The 18,570-nt window shown below is 36.8% G+C and overlaps 1 protein-coding gene across 1 annotated transcript; it reads left to right on the top strand.

Moving 5' to 3' along the window:
• Positions 1 to 839: 839 nt before the first annotated feature.
• syndig1l (synapse differentiation inducing 1-like) lies at positions 840 to 18,071 on the top strand (the record flags this gene model as incomplete). The annotated part of the gene is made up of 3 exons (XM_079375413.1): positions 840 to 1,313; positions 11,331 to 11,468; positions 17,913 to 18,071. 3 exons carry the CDS (start codon positions 840 to 842, stop codon positions 18,069 to 18,071), a joined length of 771 nt encoding a protein of 256 aa, XP_079231539.1.
• Between the last annotated feature and the right edge of the window lie 499 nt (positions 18,072 to 18,570).

Here is an 18,570-nt window from a genome sequence, read left to right as displayed (position 1 = left end):
CTATTATTGTAAAATAAATAATGTCAGACACAAAAGACCATCAAATGAAATTGACATAAAAAAACCCGAAAAGACTTAAAATGATATAATAAAAGGACAAATAAAATCTATAACTGTGCCAGACATGCCATTTAGCCAAAGGTTTGCCTGTGCAAGACTAACTACATATTTCCCCTTCAATTCAATTCTGGATGGCCAGTTAGGCATTTAAGATGGGTCACTGGCCATGTTTGGGTTTGCCTTTGTAACAAAGATGACTACTTTCCCTTCATGGTATATGAACTCTCAGGCATGCCATTCAGCAGGGTTATCAGTGAGTGCCATGGGGCACCAGAATGAAGTTAATTGAAATCTGCCTGTCTGATAACCATATTTTATCAGCTGAGTGGAGAGGAATGGGACATGATGGTTTTTAAATGCGAATGACACCACTCTCTCTCAGACTGACACGTACAGTCACTCACTACTCTTTTGCAAAGCCCCTCACTCTGCATTATTTATGTCACAGTCCCTAATAAGAGTCTTCGCAGATCAACTGTAGCTTAAGCCACTCTTTGTGCCATAGACATCATTGTGTTAACTGCATGGCTGCCTTCCCATTGCCCAGCACCTGTCTATCCTGGCAGTTCGGTCTTATTAAACTTTCCTCTGCATGTGCTCAATAGTCCATGTCTTTGCCTTGTGCTCCCTCACTTCTCTCTCTTCTCACTCCTCCTACAGCTCACGGCCTATTGAACACATTAGCACCTGTCACATCAGTCCAGCCAAGGTCATCGCTCCTTTCCTTCATTCTCCATCCGACTGTTAAACACCAAGTCCCGGCGCTCTGCTCTTCTACAATGGAGAGCCTAAGTGAGCTTCAGAACCCTCTTCTGGATAAGAACAGCAAGCACATGGTGATGGCCGACTACGGCTATGGAGGCGACTTCCACAGCAACCAGTATCAGGAGAACATTATAAACTACTTTGTGACTGGTGGAGGAGGTGGAGGAGGCGGTGGCGGAGGTGGGGTTGCGGTCACAGGAGGAAACGGCAAGGCTAAAGCCCAGCTACTGGACGCCACCTCGCTTCACTTGGCGGTAGAGGCCTTTTACAAGCCTAACTTCATCCTTTACAAGGACGACGTGAGCGGCAAGGGCAAGGATTACAAAAACGAGTGCTGCGAGACCACCTTCATGGAGAAGAAAGACAAGGACGTAGCAGTGGAGACCCCGAGTACGGAGGATCCGCAGGCGAAACTGCTGGACGAAAACGAGGTGAAAATCCAGACGGTGTCTTACGAGGTGGAGGAAGAAGAATACGTGGAGTATGAGGTAAGGTTTCTTTGAAGATGCTTGTGTTGTTTTGTACGACTGGATTAATTCATCAGGTCCTTGACAGGTGGCCTTAAAGCATCGCAGCTCAATTCTCCCAGGGAAAACCAGCTTCTAGTTATAGCCTGCTCTACAATATAAGACCCTATTTGGAAAGGCTTCACATTTCAAAAGCCTGTCCTCCAAAGGTTTAATTTTCTATTTGGGGTTTGAAATGGCTGTAGAACATCACTTTATGCTCTAGCAACATCTGCTGGCTCTATTGGATCATGTGTGACAACTACCACTTCAATTTCTCAGCAGATAGGCAAGAGCTAATGAGAGGGGTTGGGCAATGTTCAGTGCTGCTGATGGGATGTAATGGTGCTGGATGGGGGTCCGTCACCCTCGAAGCTCAGTGAGAGGAATATGTATTCAGGTCATGTCCAGGATTCAGGGCCTTTCGGAGTCTCACAATGGATTTAGTTCCATGCTGAGCAGCTCCGGCGCTCACTGCGTTTGTCTGATGATATTAAAGACATTCTCTGCATGTGGGGATCGCGATCTCGGCGGGCCATATGGTGTGGTATATCTTCATGATATGCGCCATTTTTACAGTACATTACAAAACATGCAAACAAAATTTACCCCTAAAATTTAAAGGTGCAGTGTGTAATAGGAAGACCTACTGACTGGAATGCAATATAATATACACAACTATGTTTTCAGAGGTGTATAAAGACCTAGCATAATGAACCGTTATGTTTTTATTACCTTAGAATAAGCGGTTTCTATCTACATACACCACAGGTCCCCTTACATGGAAGATGCTATTTTGCATCTACAGTAGCCCTAAATGGCCAACTGCTCTACAGAGCCCATTTTGTCACTATGTTGTTCTTGCGAATAAAATACTGACACATTGATGAACAAAAGTAACAATGACATTCACAATAACATATTGCTTTCCTGAATAATTAGGTAAATATACTTCCTGTGTTGGTCACCATAGAGTTTCTGTGTGCAGTTCACAACCTCACTGCTAGATGCCACTAAAATTTACACACGGCACCTTTAAGCAATAAAAAATGAAGCATATAATGTGAATAGAACCATGTTGAACAACTAAAATGATTAGTTTTTTAATGTTACAAGTCGATTTAGGCATTGACTTGTAGCAATTATGATGTTTAATTTTAATGTCATTTATCAGTTATCATCCTTAAAATGAAAATAAATATTGGCCAGCATCAGACATTGTTTTAATATTGGTGTATCTTTATTCTTATTATATGGAGAGTGACATTTCTCATCACAGCTTTCCACTGATCACAGCATGTGGCATAATAGGCAATTTAAAGATAACTAGGGATGCACCAATATTAAATGTTTGCCCATTATTAAATTATTAACTTTTTAAAGGGAATATAAATAAAAAAATAAAAGATGCGCAATTAAATATCCAGTATCGGCCAATACGAGTCAATTTTTCACAATGTTTACTGCAAAATTATACAGATTTTCCCAAAAATCAGCACAGATGTAAATGAAAATAAACAAGTCACCAGATTCCATCTGGGGCTGAGTTATGTCAAATAAAAAGTCATTGCAGTGAGAAAGTGTGAGATCAGAACGATTCATCTGAATGGCTAATGATTAATCAGATTCACACAGTGCCTTTACATCTCATAATGCGCATCCTTTGAGAGACAATTCTACAGTGAATTAGTAATATCCCTGTAACACTGAGGCTTGTGTTTCTTCATTTGTATTCTATAGCTTTAAGATCCCTCTGTTCTTCCTCTGTGGCAATGATAAAGTGAACTCGGGAGTTTGCCTCTAGAGACACCTCTGTTGTTCCCATTCTTGTTCTTTATTCTGAGAGTTGTGAAATATATTGTGTGTGTAACAGAAAAGTGTGAACTGTGCCTTAGTTGTCCTCACTCTTGGAAAGCGCACACACACATCTGTCAGCGCTTCTTGTTTGAGGAGGGATTGACAGCAGATCTCATTTGGACGATTTCCTCTAGTGGAAAAGAGCTACTAATGGTCCTAGTGTTTTTGTTTAGAAGTAACAGGATGTTATGAAATCAGTATTTTATCTTATTAAACCCCAATTTGATGCCTTTAAAGCCAATTTAGTTCCTTCTCCTCAGATTTAATCATCCCTTAGAAAGAATGCACCGAGGACAAATGATCCAGTAAGTATTAAATAAGAAATTGTCACATCGCCTTCAATAGGGAAGTGTCGAAATGGCTAAATTGCAATTTTTAAAAGATTCTCATCAGTGCATATTAGCTTAAGAATCCTCAATGAGCCTCCTTTAAATGAAAAGATGATGATGATTATGTTGATGGATGGTTCATGCTCATTATCCCTGTTGTTTTTGATAAGCTGAACTTAAATGGTGTAGGAATCGTTATCTAGGCTATATGCAATCTTTTGCAAATCTCAAAATTAATATCCATTTTTCATACTGTGCATTATAATGTTAGGATGCCCAAATTCATTTTTTATATGTAAATGTAGGAGCCATGCATAACCGTACTGTCTGTAGTTTTAAACAAAAGGCGTTTCACCAGTACAGACTGGTATAATAGTTGTATTTTTACTTAGAAAAAAAAACAATATAGAATATTAATATCCACCATTTAAAGATGATTGGATTTTACATGAAAAGAATGATCAGCTTATCAGTGTCGGGCAGAATTTTAATATTGGAGTATCCAGATTAATTGCATAGACCACTGAGCCACATGCTGTGACCAACAGAAAGCTGTGATGAGAAACGTCATTTAACATATAATAGATAGACGGATATTAAAATTCTCTCTGATACTTAGCAATGATTATTTTAATTGTATGAACGATGACTGATAAATTACACTAAAAACTAAAATTAAGAAAACCTAACTAAAATTGTAGAATTTAAATTTACAAGTCAATTTAAGCATCACAACATAATAATAGATATTCGATTTGAGATCTGCTAAAGATTCCTTTTAACAGTGTGTTTAACTTTGAGATACTGTTGGAGGACAGAACAGCAAATGTAATCTAAATGTAAACTGGGGAAAATGGGCATTAAAAAATTAAAATGTCTGAGAAAAAACAACAACTTGGATCTCAGCCCATAACCGATATAGTATGAGCCTTACTGTGAAAATACCTTGTAACCTGTCATAACCTATCATTAATTATATGTTTTTTTTAATATGATCAGTTATTGATGCCCTAAAGCTGATTTGCTAATGCTCTAACAGCTGGAGTCCCTTTGATGATTAGCAATCTGTAGCACTGAACTTTCCAGTCAATAATATCATTAGTTTCTTTTGCCATCCTTCTGAAAACATCTGCCTTCGCACACCATCTGTGTTACTGTGCCTTCAAATGAATAACTGTCTTTCAGTTGTTAGTGCAGTCATTATACTTGGGCAAAGTTTTCAGAGAATGTGCATGTGTCCAATTGGTCAAACTTTGTTAAAATGGGAGAAAACAGCTGATAAAACATCCATAAACAGTTTCTTTCTTAAATTCGATTCCTTGTAGAAAACAGAACTGAAACGTTTCTCTTCTGAGGGCTGTTTACAACCAAGAGCCATAGGACCACGTTTCTCGTTTCATTTATTAGGCATAGAAAACTTTTGCTCTGATGATTGACTGTGAAAAAGCAGAAAAGGCTGCATTGGGTTTTCTGTGTACAGTTGTATACAGTCAAACTGTCTTAATTTCTCTCTTTCCGCCTTGCAAACAAACTCACAGTTGAAATGTGGCCTCACAAATATGTCCTTTATGACAGAAAGAAAGACGAATAAGTTCTTCAACCTCTAATCATATTCTGCTGAAGCTTTGATGCACCTGCAGTTTCCAGCGTGCCGGATGCCAGTCTCGAGATGAATTTCAGGGCCATGTCAAAACATCAGTCGCTTATGTGGTTTATATAAAGCTCCTAAAAGACATGCGATAAAGCAATCAGGGAGCAATCTAAAATCAAAGGACTAAAATTTCTTTGCAAATATAATTTTGAAAACATCATAATGTAAATATAAGTTTGAGATTTTCAGATTTAGCTGGGTATCAGTTTTAAAAAAAATGTGAAAAGCATCATTAATCATCATTAAAATCAGGTTTCCACAGTATCAGAACCAAGCGCAACCGTTACATTAGCACATGTTTCCATCCAGTTATGAATTAAACTTATTCAGATGCTGTGAAATAATATTGGTCTGTTGGTTGGTCCAGTTTTATGCTACCCCATCACAGAGTCAAATGTCTTTTTGATGCACATTAAGGAATTTATTTGGTAAAAATGCTTCCATTGTAGTTTATGCACGTTTTAAAGTGAAGTGACATTCAGCCAAGTATGGTGACCCATACTCGGAATTCGTGCTCTGCATTTAACCCATCCAACGTGCACACACACAGCAGTGAACACACACACACCGTGAACACACACCCGGAGCAGTGGGCAGCCATTTCTGCTGCGGCGCCCGGGGAGCAGTTGGGGGTTCGGTGCCTTGCTCAAGGGCACCTCAGTCGTGGTATCGAGGGTGGAGAGAGCGCTGTACATTCACTCCCCCCACCTACAATCCCTGCCGGCCCGAGACTCGAACCCGCAACCTTTGGATCACGAGTCCAACTCTCTAACCATTAGGCCACGTTTTCTTACCGGATAAGAAATGGATCCTACTTTTTTACTTTTTTATGCACATTTTTAACATTGATGCGCATCTTGGCGTTTCCATCCAGCGTTTTGTTATGCGATATCCCAAAATGTGCATAAAAATAGGTGGATGGAAACACAGCTATTGAACGACTAATGGTGTTTCTCTTACACTCCTCTGTAGTCTAAATGAAAAGCTCTGGCACCAGGCAATTAATTAGTCTTTAAATTATTAAGACCCACAGAACTCTGTCAACACTAACCCATTCTTAATCTCATTAGTGCTACATTGTGGGCGAGAGGGTACACTGAGCTCCCAGGTGATCAAAGGCTATTTACACAGACTGAAGATAAATGAGCTTGCTGTGTATTCCATAGAAAATTAATGTATCATAACTGTTGATGGATAGGTTAGGAAGAGTAAACATCGCAAAATGTATTACTGTACTAATGTATTTCAGTTATGAGGTTGCAAATATCAATTACAAGAGTTTATCCCAGTCTTCTGTATAGAGCTCAAGTGCCCATAAATTACTACTACAGCCTTGAGCTTTTTAAAATAATATTCTTTAAACCTCTATCAACAAGCGTTTGCCATTAAACATCAGGTAAATCAGTGGATCCTGGAAGAGAAAAGTAATGCTAATTTGGTAAGTAAATAATTTGGAAATATGGTTTGGAAAATATATGGCACATAATTATTATTCTTTTCTCCACATGTCAGCCTGATTAGTTGCTCAGAGATTGAGAATCCCACTGTGGTCCTTGAACACAGGTCATGCCATATGTAAGTGTGGTGGGGTCTATAAATCAGCCGGGCTTATTAACAGCTCACTAAGTCAGTATTTTTTATTTGTCTGGCGTGCGCTAGACGTTAATCAAACCTCCTGGTGAATTATATCCTCATGACCTGCTGCTGAAATGCTGCCAGCACCTAGCATGACACAACTACTCTCTACCACGAGCCAAGTGCTTATAATCTCTGAACAGTCCAATTAAAAATGTATGCGGCTGTTTTCAGTGACGCTATGACACCTGCTTGGACAATGACCTCCTGACGACATCACTGATGCAGTTACCTGCCCCTTTGTTGGGATATAATTGCCTCGGAGAGCTTTTCACCTGACAGCTCTTTTATTGCATGCCCCACCTCTTCCCGCTCCCTCCCCCAACACCTTTCCATCAGTTTACCGGTTGCTGTTTAGATCGCCTCATTCACTTTCCATCCTCAACATCAATTTCCATTTGTGCGGCTCTCCCTACAGACTGCTCGAAGTTAGACAGATGTGAAGGGAGACTGCGGCAAAGGAAGAATTCATAAATTCTATGTTTGTGCAGTTCGGAATAAAACTGCACGAGTTGCGTTTTGCTTTACGAAAGGGCAAAGACCAAGTCTGAACTAATTTCAGTTTAGTCTCGCGGCGAAAAATCTGATCCTTATTGCAACTTATTGTGGCCAAGAACTATCTATTTGGACAGGAGGAGTCTGCCTGAGTTCAGAAAACAAAACAGAATGTACAGTTTTGTTCATGGACATCCAGTGTATTTGAAACCTCAAACAAAAATCTGATGCCATTAGCCTTGCAAACTTTGGCAAATACAAGAGTTCTTTATCAAAAGTGCTTGTTATATAAACCCGCTAGCTTCTGAACACTAGCGGACTTATTAAAAATAATAATTGGGCAGCGCTCTGACATAATGGCCACAAACAACAATTATCTATGTCCAAGTGCTTTGGAATAAGAATGGATAAGAAACTAAATTGCCAAATTTGAAAGAACAGATGTTGCTAATGCTAATGCTAAATGGTATAACAAATGTTGAGGCTTTCTTTAGTTATAGTGCCCCCTAGCATTGGAAAGTAATCAGGTTATATCTTTAAAATTATTGGCAGAATTGTCCATTTTTTTTTTTGTCACGAGGGTTTTTACATGATATGAATCAAATTAAAAACATCATATATCAATGGAAATTGTATAAAACAAACAAACTACCGTTCAAATATTTGGGGGCAGAAAGATTTGATTGTGAAAGACATTAATACTTTTCATCAAAGATGCATTCCATTCAATTCATTTATCATATTATAAAAGAGTTCCATTTCAAATAAATGCTTGTGTTGAACTGAAAACTGGGGTAATAAACATTCTTAAAAAATCTTACAATCCCCAAACTTCTGAATGGTATAAAAGAATAACCTTTACAAAAACATTAGGTTTCCTGCACCTTTAGCATATAGACCTCAACACATCCCAGCAAATCAGATCAAAAGTGTGGATTTTTTTTCAGAGCTTGCCATTTTTGTATGCAATATGCATCAGATGGTCAGTAATCAGGCTATGGGAGGTCTGCGGGCATGCCATCGGAGGATAATTTCAGTTTGACATGAAACAATATTACTCCTATTACATTGTGATGAAATGGTGTCGGGCGGAGTAACTGAAATTTGGATAGATTTGATTAAGCAGCTAATTACAAATGTATATGGATTCAATTTCCTCTGCGCCAAAGGAGGGCACTCATCCAGAGCCCTCACACATGACACACACATAATAAGTTTGAAAGTGTTGACATCGATCACCTTGAAAACGAGATGAAGTTCTATTAGCTGAGCATTGGATCGCGAAAGAACAGAAAAGACAGAAACGGAGAGAAGGACAGGGCTCATCGTGCTCATGCTGGGGGCGGCATTTTGGTAACATAAATTACACGATTTCCTTCCTGTGGCTCCTGCCACCCTGAAAGGATAAAACCATCCATTAATCTGTCATTACCTGTCAGGAAACTGGCAGGCAGTGACAGCATCTGCCGTCACCCCCGCCCACCCGCTTTCAGGAAAGGCACCTGAGAGCTAGAAGGTGGGCTTATCAGGGGCCAAGCTGTGGGACTCTGGCTCTTGGGCTTAACCATTTGACACTGCTGCCAGATTACTCACATTCAGCTTACATCACTAATAACATAATGAACAAATTCAATGCCTTTCAGCTGAACGCAGAGATGATGAGATTGTTTTTGGCTTATCTGTTTTTATTAAATTTTTTTGGATAGTTCAATGCATTAGGCATTTGAATCCATGCAGGACACTGAAAAAAAGACGTTTGTACTTTTTCTGTCATTTTTAAACATGTTGAAAAAATTTCAGTCACTGTCAGTTTGAATTTTTAAAGTGTATACAGATAAACATGTTAAAAAAGTGTGTTGTCACTTGATTCATCTGGTCATACACACTTCTGTACGGTTATCTAGTGTATAGAATTATTGCATGGGTTATCAGAACTCGCAACATGTTTGCTTGGCATAACTTTCTATAATTTGTCACCAATAGTAAGATAGAATAGTTAAAACTAAAATACCCCAATTCAAATGCACCTAAACACACCTAATGACTTCTGTTTCAAATTCTGAACTTTCCATTCATCAAAGAATCCTGAAAAAAAGTGTTTCACAGCTTTTCAAAAAGCATTTTCAACTTTGATAACAATAATAAGAAGAAAAGTATCTTATGCATTAAATCAGCATATTAGAATCATTTCTGAAAGTTCTTGTGACACAGAAGACTGGGGTAATACCTACTGAAAATTCTGCTTTGACATAACAGGAAAATGTTACATTTCAAAATAGTTATTAACCATGTTACTATATTTTAATCAAATAAATGCAGCCTTGGTGAGCATAAGAGATTTTGCAGAATTTTGTTTTGAAAATCTTACCTACCCTAAACTTATGAACTGTAGTGTATGCAATAAATAGCCAATATATACACAATATTAATTAATACTAATACAAAACAACAAATAATATTGCCTGACAACCAATAGTTATGATATACCAATATACTGTGCATCATTTATTTATTGCTGCAGAGATGATCTACAGTTTCAGAAAAGTATGCCACATCCTCCAAAGCCTAGCACTCAAAACCAACCCACAACAAAAGGAGTTGCACTGCACAAACTGCTTTCAGCTCTGATTTTGTGGGTGTGTTTGCAAAGTGAATCAGGTGCTAAAGCTATGCATATAAACGATGCTATCAACTGGTGCAGTTCCTTCGCAAGTTCCCCCCGCATTGTTTCACGTACTAAACTGTTCATCCACAGAACACAGCAGACTGACTAACAAATGCCCAATGAAATATTTATATCCTCTTATGTAACGTCAAGGTTTGGTTATAAGCAATGACAAAAAGTGTAGGTGTGAGGCTCCGGTATATGGACTGATATTTGTCAGATTTCTTTAGTATGAATGACAAGGAGATGTCAGTTTCCTCAGTTTCTGAAACCCAAACACAAAACAGCATTTTGGCTTTTGCCAAGAGATGTACCAGACTATATAGCAGAAAACATGACAATATCCATGTGCACAAGCCACTTCACCCCCTCCTTACGGAGAAATCCAATCTAACATCTCATGTTATTTTATAGAGAGGAGGTAGGCCTATTATTTTCACAGATAAAACCCCAGTGACAGAGCTATCCTTCACCACTGATGATTGCAGCTTATTGCTGTGAATCAGTACAGAAATATTTTCCTAACAGCTTTCCTCTTGGCACACTCTTCACGAGGCTGCAGTATTTTTAGTTACTCAAGTGAATCACTAGAATCAAAGGAGAGATCTGACAAACAATGAAAACTTCACAAAATGTTGTGGAAATGCTGCACAGATTCAATGCAATGTGTAGGTTATTGTTGATTATCACATAACATTATTTGTGATAATTAAATAAAAAGAAAGGAAAAACAGAAAATAAAAGAAATTATGAAATCTGGGCCAGCAAAGTACTAAGGGGTTTCAGATGTTTTCAAAATGTGAAGACAATTTAATATTTTTTTATTTACATTTTATTATACATATTATACATTTATTTTTCTTTTTTTCCCACTTGGCCTCAAAGGTTTAGGGTCAGTAATTATTATAATTTTTTTTTTAAAGAAATATATGTTTTTACTCAGCAAAATTAATGACTTTTACATTTTTACAAAAACATTATATTTCAAATAAATGCTGTTCTTTTAAACTTTGTAATAAAAAAACACTGTTTCCAGAAAAAAAGTAATTTAGATGTACAACCGTTTTGATCATTTATAATAATATGTTTCCTGAGCAGTAAATCAGCATATTAGAATGATTTCTGAAGGATCATTTGACAGTTCAGCTTTGCCATCACAGGAATAAATAAATATATTAAAAAGAAAACTGTTATTTAAAAATTTAATAATATTTCACAGTATTACTGTGTTTAGTGTATGTGTGTTTTCTTGGAGTTTTCTTGGAGAAAAACATTCAAATCCAGACTAAACATACATCACTATACATCGCTTGAAAAAAATGTCACCAAATTGAAATAATTTGACTGAGTCTTCTCTCTCGTTATAGACAGATTGTTCCAGCGACAGTGAGAGCGAGGACAACTTCATCGTCATCCCTCCTCGTGATCACCTGGGCCTCGCTATCTTCTCCATGCTCTGTTGCTTCTGGCCTCTGGGCATTGCTGCTTTCTACTTTTCTCAGGGGGTAAGTGCAGAGCCCACCAACCAAATCCACAGCCTAACCATTAAGTCTGCTAAGAATCTGCTATAGCACAAGAGACAGACAAGATGAATTCTTCAACAGTTTTTCATCTGTGCCCTGCAAACAAGCCTGTAGTCTCACGGGAGAAAGAGTTTGTGATCTCTTTCAGCTCCCTCTAATAATACAGAACAGGTGCCTCATTATAATACCCATCATACGAACAAACAGCTCTCCTTTGTGTGACTGTAAAATTATCATGCAGTTCTCTAATATAAACAGTGTAAACATGAATCCACAGATTAGATGAGTGTGAGGAGCATGGACCATGTTTTCAGCTCCATTTTCACATTCAAAGCAAAAGATACCTATTTTTCTACTTTGGAATGAGCCTTTTTATTCTTATCTATAGTTTAGTCTGTGGCAGACAGGTCCAGAGTGAATTATTTTGTCAGGAGCTAAGTGAATTCTCCCAGAGTAATTATGATGATGGTGGTGTTGTTCAGTGAAGGTTCTCCAGAATGCAACTTCAGTGTGTGTGTGTGTGAGGAGGATTGAAATGAGATCTGCTGAAAATGTGAATGTTTTTGTCCTGTCTCCTGGCTGGGAATATTCCTCCGAGAACATCCTGAACGGATTTTCTCACCTTCCCCGCGGCACAGGGTTGAATGTTCATGAGGAATGTCGCCAACCATTTGCCTCCAACTCCTCCTTCCTTTCAGCATCCACCTCTGTCTCACTCCTACAGACTGAGAAAATGATTCGTCTTCATTTTATAACTAATTAAGTACTTGGAATTGTATAAGACTTTGAGAATGTTGATATCAATATTAGTTCTACAAAAGGCCATTACACATACAGAAGCTGTAGAATGTAGGGCGATGTAGAATTTATCTTGATAGTTTTCAGTTTTTTGGTTATAATTAGTACTGTCAAACGATTAATGACGATTAATCGCATCCATAATAGTTTTTGTTTACATAATATATGAGTGTGTACTGTGTATATTTATTATGTACATATAAATACAAACCCATGCATTTATATATTTAAGAAAAATATGTTTATATATGAAATATATATATATATATATATATATATATATATATATATAATATGAAATATAATAATATAAATATATACATGTATATACATGCAGGGCTCCAAACTGCGACTAAAATGGTCGCATTTGCGACCAAAAATATTAATTTGCGAGTGAAGTTTTTGCTGAGGTCGCCACTGGCGACTATATATAATTTGCATGAAAGGACTTTTTTCCCGATTGTTTTGCGTTCACATCTTTTGTTATGTTCACGTATTAAACTTACATAAGACGATGCGCATCAAAGTTTTACTGAAAAGAGTTTCAAACAGTCCTCGTCTCTGCCGCACACAGTCTGCTGAACGCAGTGAGAGAGACCTGAAAGGGCCTGTTTACACCTGGTCACTTCATGCATTTTCTCTGATCGGATATCTATATGATTTGTTAAAACGTTTCCCCATTTACACTTGGCCACATAAATGTGTCTTCGCAAAACGGATATAAATCCGTTCTTCGATTCCCGCTTCATATGCAAATATAACGGAGTTCACGTCAATGAAAGCAATGGACAATTTTATTAATTATCAGCTAATTTCAATATCACAGATCTTCTTATCGAGATCTTAGTCTATGCTGTGTTCTGTTAATGCATGGACTTCCTGTTATTTGAAGCGCACTTGCCATCCAGTAATCGCAAAAAGCTTTGTGCTGTCTTACTTTTTAATAAAAAAAGTATCAGCTTTAAAATGCTTCGAAATTCAAATGATGCGGTTTGGGTGCTCTTTAATGCGGACCACAAGCGCACACTGTCGGTAATATAAACACCAGTACCCCGCGTCCACACGGTCCGTGTATGCGTCCGGATCGCGCGAGCGGAGAGTATCGCACTTAATGTTCAGGCGCGATCTCTTTAGCACCTCAGTTAAAACAGCAAGTGAACCCATTATATATTTCGATTTACTACTATAGTATGAAATGAACATGATCAAAAGGTAGGCAATAAGAAAGCCTATAGTACAACTTACTGAAATGTTTTATGTAAAAGCACATTCAGTGTTTCAAACTGAGGAAATTAAAGCTTGTAAACATTGCATTGTAATACATTTACCTCAGAATAACCACTCAGTGTCCATAAACTCATCAGTCAGCTAGAAAAATAACTATAAAGAGGAGCGTTTTGCTATATTTATGTGCTGTTGCATATTAATATTTTTACTTATTCTGTTGTACATGATTCAACTCCTCCTATAAAATTGCATTTTACTAATGAAGAAAAACAGACTGAATGTGTGAAAGATGTGACAACATTTATAGGATGCACTGCACTCAGTTGCCAAGTGATGCTTATGGTCCATGATATTGGTACAGATTCTGTGTAACGAACAATTCTTTGTGACTGTATATTTCAAGTTGTAAAAGACATTTAATTCACACTTTAAGTGAACCTTAGTCCCCCGGTCGACCTGATCATCTACAAGATGGATTAAAATGCTGATAAAGCCTAGAAAAGATAAGACATAAACACATGACAAAATGATTGAAATGTTAAAATAGGGGGAAAAAATAAAATGATAATAATAAAATAAACCACTTTTATTCTGTGGCACCTAAAAAAATAATTTGGCGCCTAAGTTTTTCTTTTATAGGAGCCAATGGCTCCTTACTCGATTTTTTTGTCTGGAGCCCTGACATGTAAATATCAAAATATATACTGTATGTGTGTGTATTTATATATACATAAATACACACTCATATTATGTAAACAAAAACTTTTATTTTGGATGCAATTAATCGCGATTAATCATTTGACAGTACTAGTTATATTCAATCACAAACTTTATGTATTCAATCTTAAATGGCTGAAAGTGGTGATTTTAAAAGATAAAAGGATCCATCATTCTGTTAGAACTTTATCAAAATTTTGTACAATTAATCAGTTTTTCACATTTAATCATTTAAATTTAGAAGCACTAATATAACAACTGCATAGAAATCAAAAGCGACAGACAGACAGACAGATAGCTAGATAGATTTGTTATTCAATTATTATTAAATTAAGCATTATTTAACAGCAAAGGTAATCTAATTATAATAATAAAGGAGCAGCATAATGAAATATCCTATATCGACTGATATTGAAAAACTAAAGGTGTATAACTTAACTTAAAATAAAATAAAAATATAAATAATATAAAAATTGATCATGAAACTAATGACACACACCTGCAAATTCATTGAAAATATGTATCTCCCAATCTCCCAACCTTTCTGGAAAAGTTTGTATAAGTAGATGCGTCTTCAAATTTAAAGCTAAAAACAAATGTGCAGAAAGATGTTAACATGGGAACTCAGCTGGTGTACTAGCACTGGCGTGTCCAAACAACCCATTATTGACCGTCACAAAGCGTAGGAGTGAAAATCAATAATGTTTTCCCTGGACTACAGGGTCAGATGCAGTGACAAAGAGAGCAAGATGCCTCCCACAGCGGCAGACATGTGTGACTGGCAACTCTTTCCACTTTTCTCATGAGGATACTAAAATAGAAAGCAGATTCCAAAGGGTCATGACACAATCACACAAAGCGACTGTTCAAAGCATGTTTGCTTGCTTACAAGTAGCGGACACCATGCTGTGGGGAAATAATACAATGTTGTGCATAATAGAGTGGATTTAGTTATCTGCATGTTCTACACAAATTCACCCCATTAAATTCATGCAGCCCTTGAGCCATGTTCTTGGTAAATGAGCATCATAGTAGAACTTAATTATTCATTTGAACGGGGAAATGGATTGATTAAACTATTACATGGGGCTCCATAGGCATCGCTATTAAAGAAATTAAGGCAGTGTAATGTTCCATTTTTAAGTCTAATAGCTCTCAGCACAGCTTACTTCCAGCATGGGGTTAAATGGATGCAGCAAACAGATAAGACCATTCATTGGCATTTCAAGTCACATGTCATTTCTTTAAAACACACAGGGAGTAATTGTACAAGACCGGGCGTTTTACTCTACAAAGCAACTGTGTTGCTATTTACCGAAAGAATTGCAACAGCTGCATCATAAGCAAAATTGTGTTTTCTTCTGATCTGTGTATCACATTTGGCTCATCCCTCCTGACACCGATGTTTATAACAAGAAACAATGCGAGAAGTTTTATTATCTCTATTTTTAAGCCACCTGAAATTCAGGAAATAAGTGAAATTATTGATGAATTAAAATTATCTTCAGCTGGTCATAATAATATTTCTGTGTTTCTTGTCAAACAGGTGAAATGTTCAATATTGCAGCCACTTGTTCACATTTTTTCTCTTTCTTTGAAAACAGGCATTGTACCAGAGGATTTAAAAATAGCTCAAATTATTCCTCTGTTTAAAGCGAAAAAAAACACTACTTATATGGCTTTGCTTCTCCTGATTGATAAGGTTACCCTTGCACTGGAAAATCAAGAATTTGCTTGTAGTATTTTTTTAGACTTGTCAAAAGCTTTTGATACAGCTAATCATTACATTTTATTGGATAAATTGTATAAATATGGTTTTCATAATTTTATATATAAATGGTTGATGAATTATATTTTTAATAGAAGACAGTTTGTTTGTTATAAGGGCTGCTATTCTAGCAAAGCAAGTCTACTCTGTGGGGTTCCTCAGGGGTCCATACTTGGACCATTACTATTTCTTATTTATATAAATGACCTGTGAAATGTTTCAAATATTCTTACTCCAGTAATGTTTGCTGATGATACAACCTTAGTTCTCTCTCACTCAAATTTTAATTCATTGATTAAGAATGCAAATAATGGTTTACTTGCTTATGCAAATTGGTTTAATTTATAATAAAATCTAGTTTTACCATTTTTAGTGGTAAAAAAATATACCCAAAGGATTTATCAAAAATTATTATGGAGTCTATTGAGGTGCCTCAAGTGTCAACTACAAACTTTTTGGGAGTATTTATTGATGAGACTTTGAGTTAAACCGTAGATGGTTTATTTTGAGTATATTCTTTTTTTCTTTCTTTTTTTTTTCGACATATGTTGTAATTAATTTGTATCTATATATTTGTTATTGTAATCTAGCTCTTCATTTAGTTTTGTGAGTTTATTTGTTTTTCATTGTTTAGGTGGAGGCTCTAAATAAGCCCTTTGCGTTTTCTGCCTCTCCCTGCACAGTATATGGATTGTATGATATATTTTTTGTTTGTTTGTTTATCGTGTTTTTATTGTATATATTTACCCTTGTGCAAAATAAACTAAACTAAACAACGTCTGTGCAATGCTGGCTACCGCCTTCTCTCGCATCTCTGCTGCATTGCTGATCATGACGGAAACCTCAAAGGTGTTTTATAGGAAAGTTTACAAGGTGAAAGCAGCAGGGACAATGCAAATGACAATTATAACAAAAACACAAATATCAAGTGTTCCCAATGGAAAAATCGAAGATCTATAAAGAAATAAGTACATAAACAGTACAACTGCTTTGTGAATTGAGTATATTTACTGAAGCTATACCGAACATTTTTTAAAGGATATTTAAATATATAAATAGTTTGGCCATCATAAGTCAAATATTTCTGAACAATGCTCACTCATCTGGGTTAGACTTGTCTTTTAATACATCCCAAATTTGGAAACAATAATAATAACAAAAATAACATAATATCATTTCAGTGTTTGTCTTGTTGCTAGGGTGGTTGTTTTCTACATTTTAATGGATCATTTTAAAATTAAAATCTTTAAATTTTAAACATTTTCTAATGCTATAAAATAGCTAAAATGCTAAAAAAGCTTAAAATGCTTTTTAAAAAGATTTATTACATGATTAAAAGTATATAAAGGTCTTTTTTATTCTTCATTTATATCCTGAGGTGATATTCTTAATAAATGTAGTCTAAACCCCAAAAAGGCAAAAGGCAAATCTGTATCAGTTCTTTGTTCCATCTACAACAGTGCAACTAAAGAGGCATTTCAATTTGTTATGGCCTTACATTTTTGAAAAGTGAATTGAAGACATTTTAATGCTTTTTAAAGCTCCACAGACATCCTGCTTACTGAACGTGTCCAGAATTTTGCTTTATTTTCTGTTCTAGATGCATTCAGCCCATCAGAAATGTGGCCATTCACATTGCTTCCTAAAAGGCAGCTTTATTTTTTTAAACATTCAAAAAGTAAATTTTCTTTGTGACACTGCCCTTCAAAGTAGATCGAATTGATTTTTAAAATGTCGTAAAAGCGTATGATGTTTGTCTCGGCGCTGTGTGTAAGAACATTTCCGATATTTCACTCAGCCCTTAGAATCATCAAGGAAGCACTATATAGTTGAATGCAATTTACCCTGGAATGGAAAACAGGTCAATGTATCCTTTGAGCTTGCTTCTTTCTCACCACTCCCTTTCTTTGTTCCAGACCAGCAAAGCCGTGACCAAGGGAGACTTCCCATTGGCTAGCATCGCATCTAGACGAGCCTTGTTCCTAGCTGCTCTCTCCATCACCATTGGGACGGGGGTCTACGTGGGCGTAGTGGTGGCCCTCATCGCGTATCTGTCCAAACCAGGCCACATTTAGCACAGCCAGAGAAGGACTACAAAACACCACGATACTACACAACCGCCTCTGAACGTCTTTTTCTAAATGTCTCATTCTAATTCCTCCCCGTGGACTGCCTGTCCGTCCAAATCAGAGAAAGGGATGAACCAGAAGAGGATGAACCAGAAGAACTGGGGACTTTATCACCTCAGTCATAATATATAAATGTAAGCTTCACCTTGTGTCACACCACACTGGATAAAACTTAACTAAGTCTGAGAGCAGTTCAGGTGAAGAATATAAACTACCAACATATACGCAATCCAATTAACAAAACCCAAAGGGAAGCTATTCCAAAGGACACATGTAAAGATCAAAAGGGACTAAGTGCCCTTGGATTTGTTTTTCCCTTTCCAACTGTGCTTTGTTCCGAAACTTAAAGACAAGTCACGCCGTTCTCCGTTTCTCTCTCTCATTACTTACTTGCTCCGTTAAACCGTGTATATGCGTGTGGCCCAATTAAACCAGCACTGCTGAA

This window comes from Barbus barbus (genome assembly GCF_936440315.1).
Source record: "Barbus barbus genome assembly, chromosome: 24".
NCBI lineage: Eukaryota > Metazoa > Chordata > Actinopteri > Cypriniformes > Cyprinidae > Barbus > Barbus barbus.
This window is presented reverse-complemented; position numbering and strand designations above follow the sequence as displayed.